The sequence below is a fragment of the Thunnus thynnus genome, chromosome 2 (assembly GCF_963924715.1).
Source record: "Thunnus thynnus chromosome 2, fThuThy2.1, whole genome shotgun sequence".
Classification (NCBI taxonomy): domain Eukaryota; kingdom Metazoa; phylum Chordata; class Actinopteri; order Scombriformes; family Scombridae; genus Thunnus; species Thunnus thynnus.
Window position 1 is genome coordinate 16,595,598 of NC_089518.1, and position 10,948 is coordinate 16,606,545.

General features: G+C 38.1%; 1 protein-coding gene across 1 annotated transcript; it reads right to left on the reverse strand.

Moving 5' to 3' along the window:
* Positions 1 to 356: 356 nt before the first annotated feature.
* On the reverse strand, positions 357 to 10,715 carry adrb3a (adrenoceptor beta 3a). Its single transcript, XM_067606521.1, has 2 exons — positions 8,752 to 10,715; positions 357 to 1,455 (listed from the first exon to the last, which is right to left on the reverse strand). The coding sequence occupies exons 1-2, from the start codon at positions 10,056 to 10,058 to the stop codon at positions 1,428 to 1,430; spliced, it is 1,335 nt and encodes a 444-aa protein (XP_067462622.1). The 5' UTR covers positions 10,059 to 10,715; the 3' UTR covers positions 357 to 1,427.
* Between the last annotated feature and the right edge of the window lie 233 nt (positions 10,716 to 10,948).

Here is a 10,948-nt window from a genome sequence, read left to right on the forward strand (position 1 = left end):
GTGTGAGTGGTAAGAAAGAGGATGCTATGGCAGAGGTTGAAAGCTTGGCCCAGTGGTAAATTCACTCCTGGAGAACACCAATGTAGGCGGTGCACACCGCCTGCACAAAACAAATAAATAAATAAAAACTTTTATCAACACCAACTGATTTGGTGGAATTTTAATTTCAGTTTTAACTGTAAAACGAAACAACCTAACCTAACCTAACAGATGACAAGGGGTCACAAGTAGACTATGCTTCATTTTGGGAGGGACACATGCCAAAACGGTTGGGAACCACTGTTGTACAGTAGATAGTAAAGATTTAGTGATGAATGGCCGCGGGCAGTTTGCACACAGAGCACACATGACCAATGTTACACAGTTTTATAATATTTTATTTCTCAATGCAACACATGATGATACGAAAGTCACAACGCATGACAAGATGTGCCGATACAACAAATAATGGATGAGGTGGAGGCAAAGTACACTAGTATTTCCTCCATCAAGTGCATTATTTTCTATATCAGAACACTTCAGAGTGCGTTATAGAGCTTATAACATGGCCACTTACCAAAGGAAAAAATGGAAGGGAGTTTACTGGCAACGTAGCTGTAGCAGATGTATTTTTGCCATGGTTACCTGCAGTTTATAATACTGTACCTTGCACAATGACTTAACAATTGTTAAACTATTGACCGTAATTATCTTTCACATAAGATTTTAACATTCAGCCAATCAGAAATGAACATTTTCCATAGCCATGGTATGACTTAACATAGACTACAGGATGTAAGCATGATAACTTATTGTGCGGATACAGAGTCCAGGCTCCAAATAGAAACATCAAGACTGAAAACAGACACCAGAATTGAATATTTGAATGCACAGCCCTTTGGTTGAATTGACATTACACTGAAGAGTTTGTGCAATGAAAATGAAGTTTTTTTTTAACTGGATTGTGAAAACAGTCTTGCCAGAATTTTGACCTTGTATTAAGTTAGACAACTTTTTGTATTACGCTACAGATTCAGTGTATCATAAATAGATAACTTACTAGATAATATACTGTACAAAATCTGTTTTTTGTTTGTCCTTTTGAAACCACAGATCACATCAACTGTGTCCAAAGGTTTACTGGAATGTATTTAAAACTTGCAGTTAAATATTTTCTCATTCAGGAACAGAAAGTCTATTGCAAACAGTATGTAGATGACACTGGGAGGTTCAACGTTAGTGTCACCTAATATCAGCGAGTTGCAGTAGTCCATCTGCCGTCCACGGAGAGGTCAGTCCAGTCATCTCACTCATTGGAGTTTATCAGGGCTGATGGTTGTACTCTTCTTTAGGTTGTCCTCACTGTTGCTTGGTCTCAGCCTTTTGCAGGATTCACAGTAACGGCTGAAGAACAAAGTTTCCTTCAGTAGCTCGACATTTCACAGTTCTCATCCGTCTTTCTCCTGCAATGTGAAGCTGAAAAGAGATGGACACGTTAGCATATGCTATTTCTACTGAAATGAAAAGCAGGCTTGAGCAAATCTGATGTAAATACAGTAAAATGTTGTCTAATTTGAATATTGTACAAAGAACAGATGACCCGGTGTCACCTAGGGAGGAACAGTTTGCCATTACAATCAGTGTGACATTCAGTTTGCAATTATGCTGTTTAGTCTCTAAGGCAGAAATTACTGAGAATGACATGATCCAACAATCATCTGCGATTATGTCACTGTTTTTTTTTTTTGTTTGTTTGTTTTCTTCCAATTTTTCTATTGAATTCTGAACACATGGTCTATTTTTTTAGCCTCATTGGTTTACAGAATACCTTGGTGTGCAGCCCTGTGAGATGTGACCCTATCAAAAAAACACTAAGTGCTTTTTACTGTATGTCACTGTATGACTTGTTGGTCTGTGCTGGTCACACCCTTTGTGGCATTTCAGTTTCTATCAGATAAGAAAACTCAGAGGCAACAAGTTGTTGTAGTTGTTTTACAGGTTACAGTATGTTGATGTTTTTAGCTGAAAAACAATGATATCATCGCTGGCTTATTCCATTTATTTTTCTTCTTACTAATTACAGAAAGTTTTGTACCCTCTTATCCTCTTATCCTTTTGTACAAGTGTACCTTTTTTTTCCAACAAGACAGGAATTCTGATGCTATCACCTCCACTGTACATGTCTCCACAGGAAGACATAAACTAGAACTGAAAAGGATATGCAAGAAACTATTTACAATGCAGCTTCATCTGGATTCCCATAGTTTTTTTGAAATCTTACCATTTTACTGTATGTAGAAAGGTGGAATCACAATAGTCTTTTCCCTCATTTCATAGGTAAGAGGGATTTTAAGCTAAAAGGCTCCAGTAATAATATTCTGTTATACATTCTGTTGAACCTCACATTCACGCTTGAGTCATTGGATTATTTTAAATTACAAACCACAGACATAGCTTGCACATATTTTTGTAGTCTCCATTTAAATTAAAAGAGCTAAGCTCATCAAAGTTAAGGAAAATCCATTCATCATCTGTGGCGTGTGTATTTTCTCTCTGCAATGTACACACTGACATACAGTATTGACTGCAAATAGAAATTATTTAGTCGTATTGTTTAATATGATTTCAGTCATTTGTATTTTTGTTTAGTAGTTCTACTACTTGTTGGGATAAATATTCAAAATGTATGTACACGATCCAAGAAAAAGAAATGTTTTGTAACGTAATAATCTGTTTATAGAAACAGCTAGAAAACTCAGCTAAATATAATTTTGCTTACGTATTTCATAGTAGGCCAGACAAACCAAATCTACTGATAGACAGACATCGTGAATCTAAATTTACTCTAATTTCATTTTTTAGTTAATCTGAATCTCATATAATTGAACTAGTGTCTTTGTAAGCAGTGTCTTTGTAAACAGTGTCACGGCTCTTGTCAATCAGATGTAATTGTCTTTTTAATTTTCATCTAGCTACAAAATCAGTGGCATGTAACCGTTCACAGACCAACCAATTAGCGTAAAGTCAGTCAAAAAGTCCACAATTGTTAAACTGTAATTAATCCTAACAAACATATTAAAAGCAAGCCAGTAGGAGAAAGACACTGTCCTGTGCTGATATGTTAAAATATACTTTAATATTTATTGCTATTGTTAAGATAAATGTTACTCTATATTGTGATGTAGATTTTTGCAAGTGCAACTCAATACAAAGAGTTAAATTCAGACACCAAGTCAGACCATGAATTAATATATTAGGAGATGAGTTGCACAAATTTCTAAGCCAAAGACATTTAATCATTTTCAAATTCTTGAATACATTAATCAGGAAATACCTTTGAAATGCAAACATGATTTTAATTAAATTAAATATTTGTGTTATTGTGATAGAAAGTGTTAATACTGAAAGCTTCGGTCATGCTGTAATGATTTTAGCAGCTGTTGTAGAGATACATCAGAGAAGAATATTCAGTTACGGTTTATTGCTGTTTTAAAAATCTGTCCAGACCTTAACAATTTAGAATTATACATTCTCAAGTGTTTGCTCTACTCCCGGATGCCTCCATTTAAAGACCCCGATGCAGTGTGATTGGCTCTGATATCAGCCAGGCTTGAAAGGGAATGCTGGAGGTTTCCCACAGGTCACTACCAACATGTTTTGCTTTATTCTGCCCCTTGTTTCATGCTCTCTTGGGCCTGATCTCGCTCTTAGCGAAGTAAATGCACTTTATGGAAGTTCGGTCAGAGGCACCGTTAGCATACTGCAGAGAAAAGCTCAGAATTACAGGGTTCATGGCACAGAGGAAAAAAGCAATAGCGCACACCACCCCCTCTTAAAACACCATCAAAACATCAGGTAATGTGTTCCTAATGATATGCTCGATGCAATGCCTTAACTTATTACACCAGTATTTGGGCCGCTTTGAAACCACATGTAGCTATAACCTGCTGCACATTAGCAGCTCAGTGTAGTAAAATGCCAATGTCAATCACAAACCCTGCAACAAACATCAATCACCGGTCAGTCACATACGTATGTACTTCATGCTGTATTTTCACACTCATATTGCAATAACAAAGTGTCCATTAATACAGCACTGGATATTTTGGGAGGGTACAGCATGCATGTGCAAGAAATACAATTATATCTTCATATTTAGCTGGCATAATGATGCCGTTCATTCCAGTAACACAAAGTAACTTACAGTATAAACTTGAGATGCCTGCATTATAAACACAATGTCCTTTTTAGAGTTGTCTTAATGGGCTGTCAACTACTATGACTCCAATATTTACACAATCATTTGGAGTAATGAGACACTTGTAGTGACATTAGTGAGTCATAGTGAGTATTAATATTGGGAATGACATTCTTCACTGTCTCTCTGTGCTTTGTTTAATATTTGGTTATTTGTGCACATTTTACTCATCACAGTAAAAGCACACAAGCTAAGAATATGTATGTGCCGTATTTGTTTGTTTTATGGTTATGAGAAGATTTTGTTGTGAATTGTCAATAAGAGTATTATCAGAGTCCAGATGCATCACGCAAATTTGCATAAAATCCATTTTCAATTGTAGATCAGTGCAAGCGCCAGCGTTGCCGTCAGATGTTGCTTCAGAGTTAAATCTGAGCTGATCAGCCGCAGTGCTTTGTTGTCCTGCACCATCAGCTCATGATATCACGGTAATATTTATGCTACTATATTTTGTCTAAGATGGAAAATATTTTAATGTGAATTTGATGACTGTGCAAGATACCTTTTTTCACTTTTAGAGATGTTTTTATGCAACATGTTGACAGCCGTTTACTCAGGTGTGTGTTTTGATCGTTTAATTGTAATGCATCAGCACAGCTGCAGTGCACATAGACATGTTTCCTGTAATAATAATAATAATATTGTTCCATGGTTTTACATTCCTGTACGGCTTCTGCACTGTAACTCTGTGTCTTTGATGTGCTGAAGAGGAGACGTGCGGTCATGTTTCTGGACCAGTCTGTCAGACTCCTCATTTCTTCTATACACTCACACTGAAATTTACTTTGTTGGCGACCTTGTTGGCTGCTGCTCTTTGAAAAATAAACGTTCCACTCTCTGTTAACATAATTTTAGTGTTCTAAATCATGGATAAACTGTGCTAACAAGCTCCCCCTGCTCATAAGATGGCAATGCCTTTCAAATACATGAAGGCTTTGTCTTAAATTCCTCCAATACACATATTAGGACTAATGGAGTAGCAGGCTATCTCACTTCAGAGTGACATGCAATGGAAGAACACAATGGTAAACTTGAATTAATTCTGTGAAAAAAGTCACACAACTTAGCAGATCTGCCTCCATGTGCACTTTGATGACTAAAACTAACTGGCAGAGGATTGTGACAGATGAATTAGAAACGCTGTTATGCAGGGAATCCATGAAAACATGCACTTGTCATATGTAGCATGGTGCATACGTGACAGAGTCTGAAGGCGACTGTGTATGTTGATAAGGGTAGGAATGATATGCCTGCATGTATTTCTGTGAAAACAAAGTAAGTATTGATAATGGCTATTATGTGCTGTGCAGAGCAGTGCAGCCACTCTTCCCTAGTAACCATTCATCTCAGTGGTTTTTACCTCGCTTTTTATCAGCCCTGGGGATACATCAGCCCCTGACTTAACCAACCCTGCTGTTGCATGTTGTCCCAGGGTTTAAAGGAAATGTGGAGCTAAATTTGGTCTTTTGTGTAGCTTGTTAAATAGATGACAGGAATAACTGTGGAGCGCATAGTCTCTAGCATGGTATTATTGGCACTCTGAAGCAACAACTAACCTCTACAGAAGCCCAGACTCTATTGAGAACAGTTTGTCACATTCGTTCATTAAACCTGTCTTGGAGCCATGGCCTCGTCAGAGTCATTCTTGAACGGCTGGTCTCACTTAGGTTTCTAATCCTGCTGAAAGCACAGTGTGAGTCTGCTGAGCCTTCCCCTTGGGGTGATTTACTACAGAACACACCAGGCTCCTTTTAAGGAAGACTTTTATATGCTTTTAAATGTCTCACATTTTACAGCCCCATTGATTATGTCTATAAAATTCCACTGAGAGGATGTCATGTAAAGAGGAGAGGAAAATGATATATAGTATGCAGAGTAAATATTTAAAATGAAACATCCCTCTTCCATAAAACTGGATTGCTCATGGGAATTCGGATGGCAAGGCAAGGGCTGTAGTGTATGTGGCCCGCCACTTGTCAAATAAAATTGAATAATGAGTTGTGAATTTAACTTTTGTGTTAGAAATTGCATAATTTGCATGTTTATGTGCATTATTGAAATTAAGTTCATTGATTTCACTCTGAAATTTAAACACTTCAAATTTACTTTATCTGCTGTTTGTTAGTAGAAATCCACATAAACAAGCTATAATTTCAACTTGCGCAAAAGCATTCAGTTTGTGACAACATATAATTTAGAAGTAAAAGTTGGAGACATAACCAACCACACTGATTACATATTAGTTGTCAATATATTTTTAAACAACTATGATTATCAAGTCAAGTATCATTTGTCTTTTTTGGATTTTGAGATTTTTCAGCTGTAATAATATCTGCTAATATTGTTGCCACAGACAGAAAACTTTCTGCAAGATGAATTTGAAATCTTGTGGAATAATTTCTAATGGCAATAACTTCAAAGCTTTTTTATTGTAATTGAAAACTAATTTGAGAAAAAAGGGAAATTCAACTACTTTCAAATGCAGAAGTCATGATATAAATTAATTCGGTAAGTGGCGCAATTCTTACACCACAATCAACCTACATTTTACCACTAATGGGCTAAAAACCTAAAAAATAAAATCTACCATCTCATAATTATTACTGCATATCTTGCAGCATTGAACTTGTATATTAGAATAATGATCAAGTACTCATCTGTCCAACCCCAGTTAACCTGTGTAAACATGGGCGTTCTCATTGGCTGTCAGTCTTGTAAACAGCCTCTCCAGTTACGGGGGAAGTCTTGTGCGTAAGTGATAAAGATTTATCTGCTGCAGGGGGTGTTGGGCAGGGCACACTGAGGCCCACTGACAGGCAGAGAGCCACACTAATATTTGGAAATGTCATCAAACGTGCTCAGCAGTACAGCTGAAGGTTTTACAGTGTTATTTAAAGGCCCTTATCCTTATGAGATACAGTTTTCATCAGATACCAGATGATAAAATTGACAAAAAAGCTACATATAAGGCATACAGGTTTCTATGGAGTATTAAATTAATTAATGACATTGTTATCTATTGTTATACAGTGTAAAACATTATTCACCCCAAACACAGTGCTAGCAACATGTCTTAAGGTTATGAGCAACCTGTGGACATCTGTTAGTTATTTTTACTATGTTTACAGCCGGGTCCAAACACTGATAACATGTAACATAGTAAAGTAACCGATACAGGTACAGTCCTCAAACATTCATTAAATATGCATAAAAATTCAAATATTAAGTTCCAGTTTTAGTTTAGTAATATTGAAACACCCCAGCTGCTGCCAGTGGTTCAGAAATTATTTATTTTTCTGTACTGTTGCGCTCCGTCTATTTTACTCCTGGACAGCAGCACACTGATGTATTAGAACATGTCCAAATATGGATTTCTACTTTTAATAAATGCAAAATGCATAATAATGCAGCATAATGATATACAAAATGAAAAAAAAGTATCTGTCCTAAGACCATTTTTGACATCTTTAAAAGTAGGATGCCTTGTTTATGTATTTATTCTCTGCAAACTGTATATCAAAGAAATATAGTAAGCACAATACTGAAAAGATGGGTAAATGTATAGAGTTAAACTTTTATAAATAACCAATAATGGGCTAAATATATTAGTAATCATAGGAAACAGATAAATGTTTTTCTATTAAATATCTTTATGTTTAGTTTCAAATGTCATTAATTAACCGTTAAAGACGATGTTTGCAAACTGCATTAAATGTAAAGTAATGCTATTTATAGTGTCTTTATCTTTTCATTTTTGATTATTGTGCTGGCAAACAAAAGTGAAACAAACACACAAGCACACATGCGTAGGCGTGTTTCACCAGCATCATTGCACAATAGTCTGCTAATCTGCAGCAGGATGTCCAAAAGCGGTAAGTAATGTAAATTGTTTGATTCCCCGTGAAATTGATTCTATTCTAAGGGTCTTCAGCTTCATAGTGCAAATGATCTGCTCACATGCCACGTGATGGACCACTGATGTTACAGATAACTCTATTGAATTCATGTTCAAAAAGAGGAAAAAAGGGGAATGAAACATTTCAAACTTGTTTCAAACACTCACTGCCACCTCGCTGTCCTTTCAGTTTCATAGAGATTTGATATCAAGTCTGTGAGTTTCTCTCAGTAAGTAAGTAAGATGCAGTGAGATTTCATAATGTAGTATTTCAACTGTAATATTTCATAGCAAATACTAAAAAAAAGATTAACAAATTGAATTAAATTATTCCTGTAAGTGTGAGTAAAATGCAGAATGTGACTTTTCCCTGCTGGGTATTTTTAATCATTATTTTATTATTGTGGCAGGTAGTTGTGTTGTTATTAACTGTTGTAGTTGTTGTGCATGATATCATGTTTGTGTATCAGCTGTCAAAAATGATTATCAATGTCTTTGACAGTACAATTACACTTTCTGTATTTGAAGAGTATTTGTGTTAAGTTGAAATCTTAAAACATTCATCATACTGAAACAAACTGACTGCATGAGGAAAATGAATTAAGAAAAATAAACTTACAATTCAGTTTCTGGCTCTGAGAAGTCACTGAACTGTGTGCTGCCGTTGGACTGGATACGACCAGGGGAAGCCTCCTCACTTCTGCTGCTTCCCTGAGTGCTGGTCAGGCTGTCGTTCCCCTCCGTTCTGCCAGTCGGAGTTTTTTGGAAAGAGCCTGCCGTGCCTGACTCAGCCTGCCACAGAAAACAGGAGCAGCGAGTCCGCAGCTCTTTATAGAAAGTATTGAGCTGTAGGGTGGACACCCATGGGCAACCCAGCAAGTTCTTGAAAGCAGTACGAAACTCTGGACTCCGGCAGTAGATAATAGGATTGAGACCAGAGTTGATATAACCCAGCCAGTTTAACAGTCGGAAGATCTTTTTTGATGGAACATCTCTGTTAAAAGCGTTGATGATGTTGGCGACAAAGAACGGCAGCCAGCACACAGTGAAGGTCCCCATGATGATACCCAAAGTCTTGAGGGCCTTTTGCTCTTTGACAAGCATCAGCCGTGACGGTCTTCGCTTGGCACTCTTCCTCCGCACTGCATTGTTGCTGGAGCCCACACATGCCGAGGGCAGGATATCATTGATGTGGGGGCCAACTTGCATCTGTGGTGCACACTCATTCTGGAAACGCATGCGACTTTTATCTATAAGCTGTACTTGCCGATTCGCTATTAGAAAGACTTTTGCATACACAAATATCATTATGAGCAGCGGAATGTAAAAAGACACTATAGAAGATATAATGGCAAAGGCCCTGGTGGTCACAAAGTCACAGCATGCAGGGTCATTGTAGCACTCCTCCGCTTCAGGGTCTCCGTCTGCACGCCAGTACCCTTTCATAATTGGTACAAAGGAAATTAAGGCGGACACAACCCACACCAAACAAACTATTACCCTGGCACGCCACTTATTGAGTAAAACCTGGTGTCGCAGCGGCCTGGTGATGGCTATATACCGATCCACTGCTATGACACACAGCGTCTCAATGCTCGCTGTCACACACAGAACATCCACGGAAGTCCAGAACTCACAGAACGTGTCACTCAACTGCCATTTTCCTGTCACCACAATAGTGGTCCCCAGAGGCACCACGAGGACCCCCATGATGAGGTCCGCACACGCTAGAGACATGATGAAGACGTTCGTCGTCGTCTGTAGCTGTGAAGTGCGAGCCACAGCTATGATGACAAGCAAGTTTCCCAGAACTATGGTCAGTATGATGATGACCAGAATGATGAGACTCCAGGGTCCTGCTGCATGGTGGTAGGGTCCTGTGCTGTTGGTCACATAGGATGCTACTGTGCTTAGGTTGCCATCCATTATTCACCGGCTCAACTCAGTCACAAGAAGCGGAAGATGTGTTTTCTCACGTCAAAGTTAACAAAACTGAAAAATCTACACTTCTTACAAGCATCATAAATGTGCTAAAAATAAAAAAAAATGATGTTTTTCTGTAGGAGTTTTCCTCAGTAAGAAATAGTTCTATTCTAGTCTGTGCATTGCTTTTTTGCTTACATTTCACGCCTTTCGGAGTCTTGTTTGGCGATGCTCAAACTTCAGCAGTGGCTTTCCATCTTTCCAAAGATGAGATTCGTCTACTGAAGGCAACGACATGTTCTCTAAAAAGATGTATCCAAACTGTCCACAAAGCTGAAACAATATTAGGTCATGGAGTTGCAACACTTTCATGAATCCAAGAAAAAAGTGCAAACATTAGGTGAAAAAAAGTCTTGTAGAGGAAAACTCAGCATTGTCCATTTGTATATGTCCACTGGGATTAGAGGAGAGTTGCAGTTTCGCTGAATCTTGCATGAGCCACAATGCCACACAGTTGGACTGTTGGAGATCAAGCAATAGTGACGCTGTCGCAAGAACCACCAGAGTGCACCAGAGTGGCTGCCCACTCTTTCTTTTGCACTCTCTCTCTCTCGCTCTCTCTCCCTCTCTCTCTCTCTCTCTCTCTCTCTCTCTCTCTCTCTCCCTATCTCTCTCTCTCTCTCTGAGTGCAGTGCAGGTTGCCCAAGATTGTATTGGCTCTAATCACACCCTGGCTGAAGGCAGAGGGGAGGAGTTGAAAAGTGTGCCTGTGTGCTGAAGCCATACAGGGATCAGCACCCTTAATAGAGCCACACACATGCGAACAATCAACCACACACACTCACAAAGACACATAGTATATATAACTATAGGCCAATAATTGTTCATTAGAG

Excerpts from the sequence above, each read along its gene's own strand:
- adrb3a (XM_067606521.1), bottom strand. The coding sequence starts at position 10,058 with ATGGATGGCAACCTAAGCACAGTAGCATCCTATGTGACCAACAGCACA. Across the intron at positions 1,456-8,751 it reads TCAGAGCCAGAAACTGAATT|CTTCACATTGCAGGAGAAAG; the intron begins GTAAGTTTATTT and ends ATCTCTTTTCAG.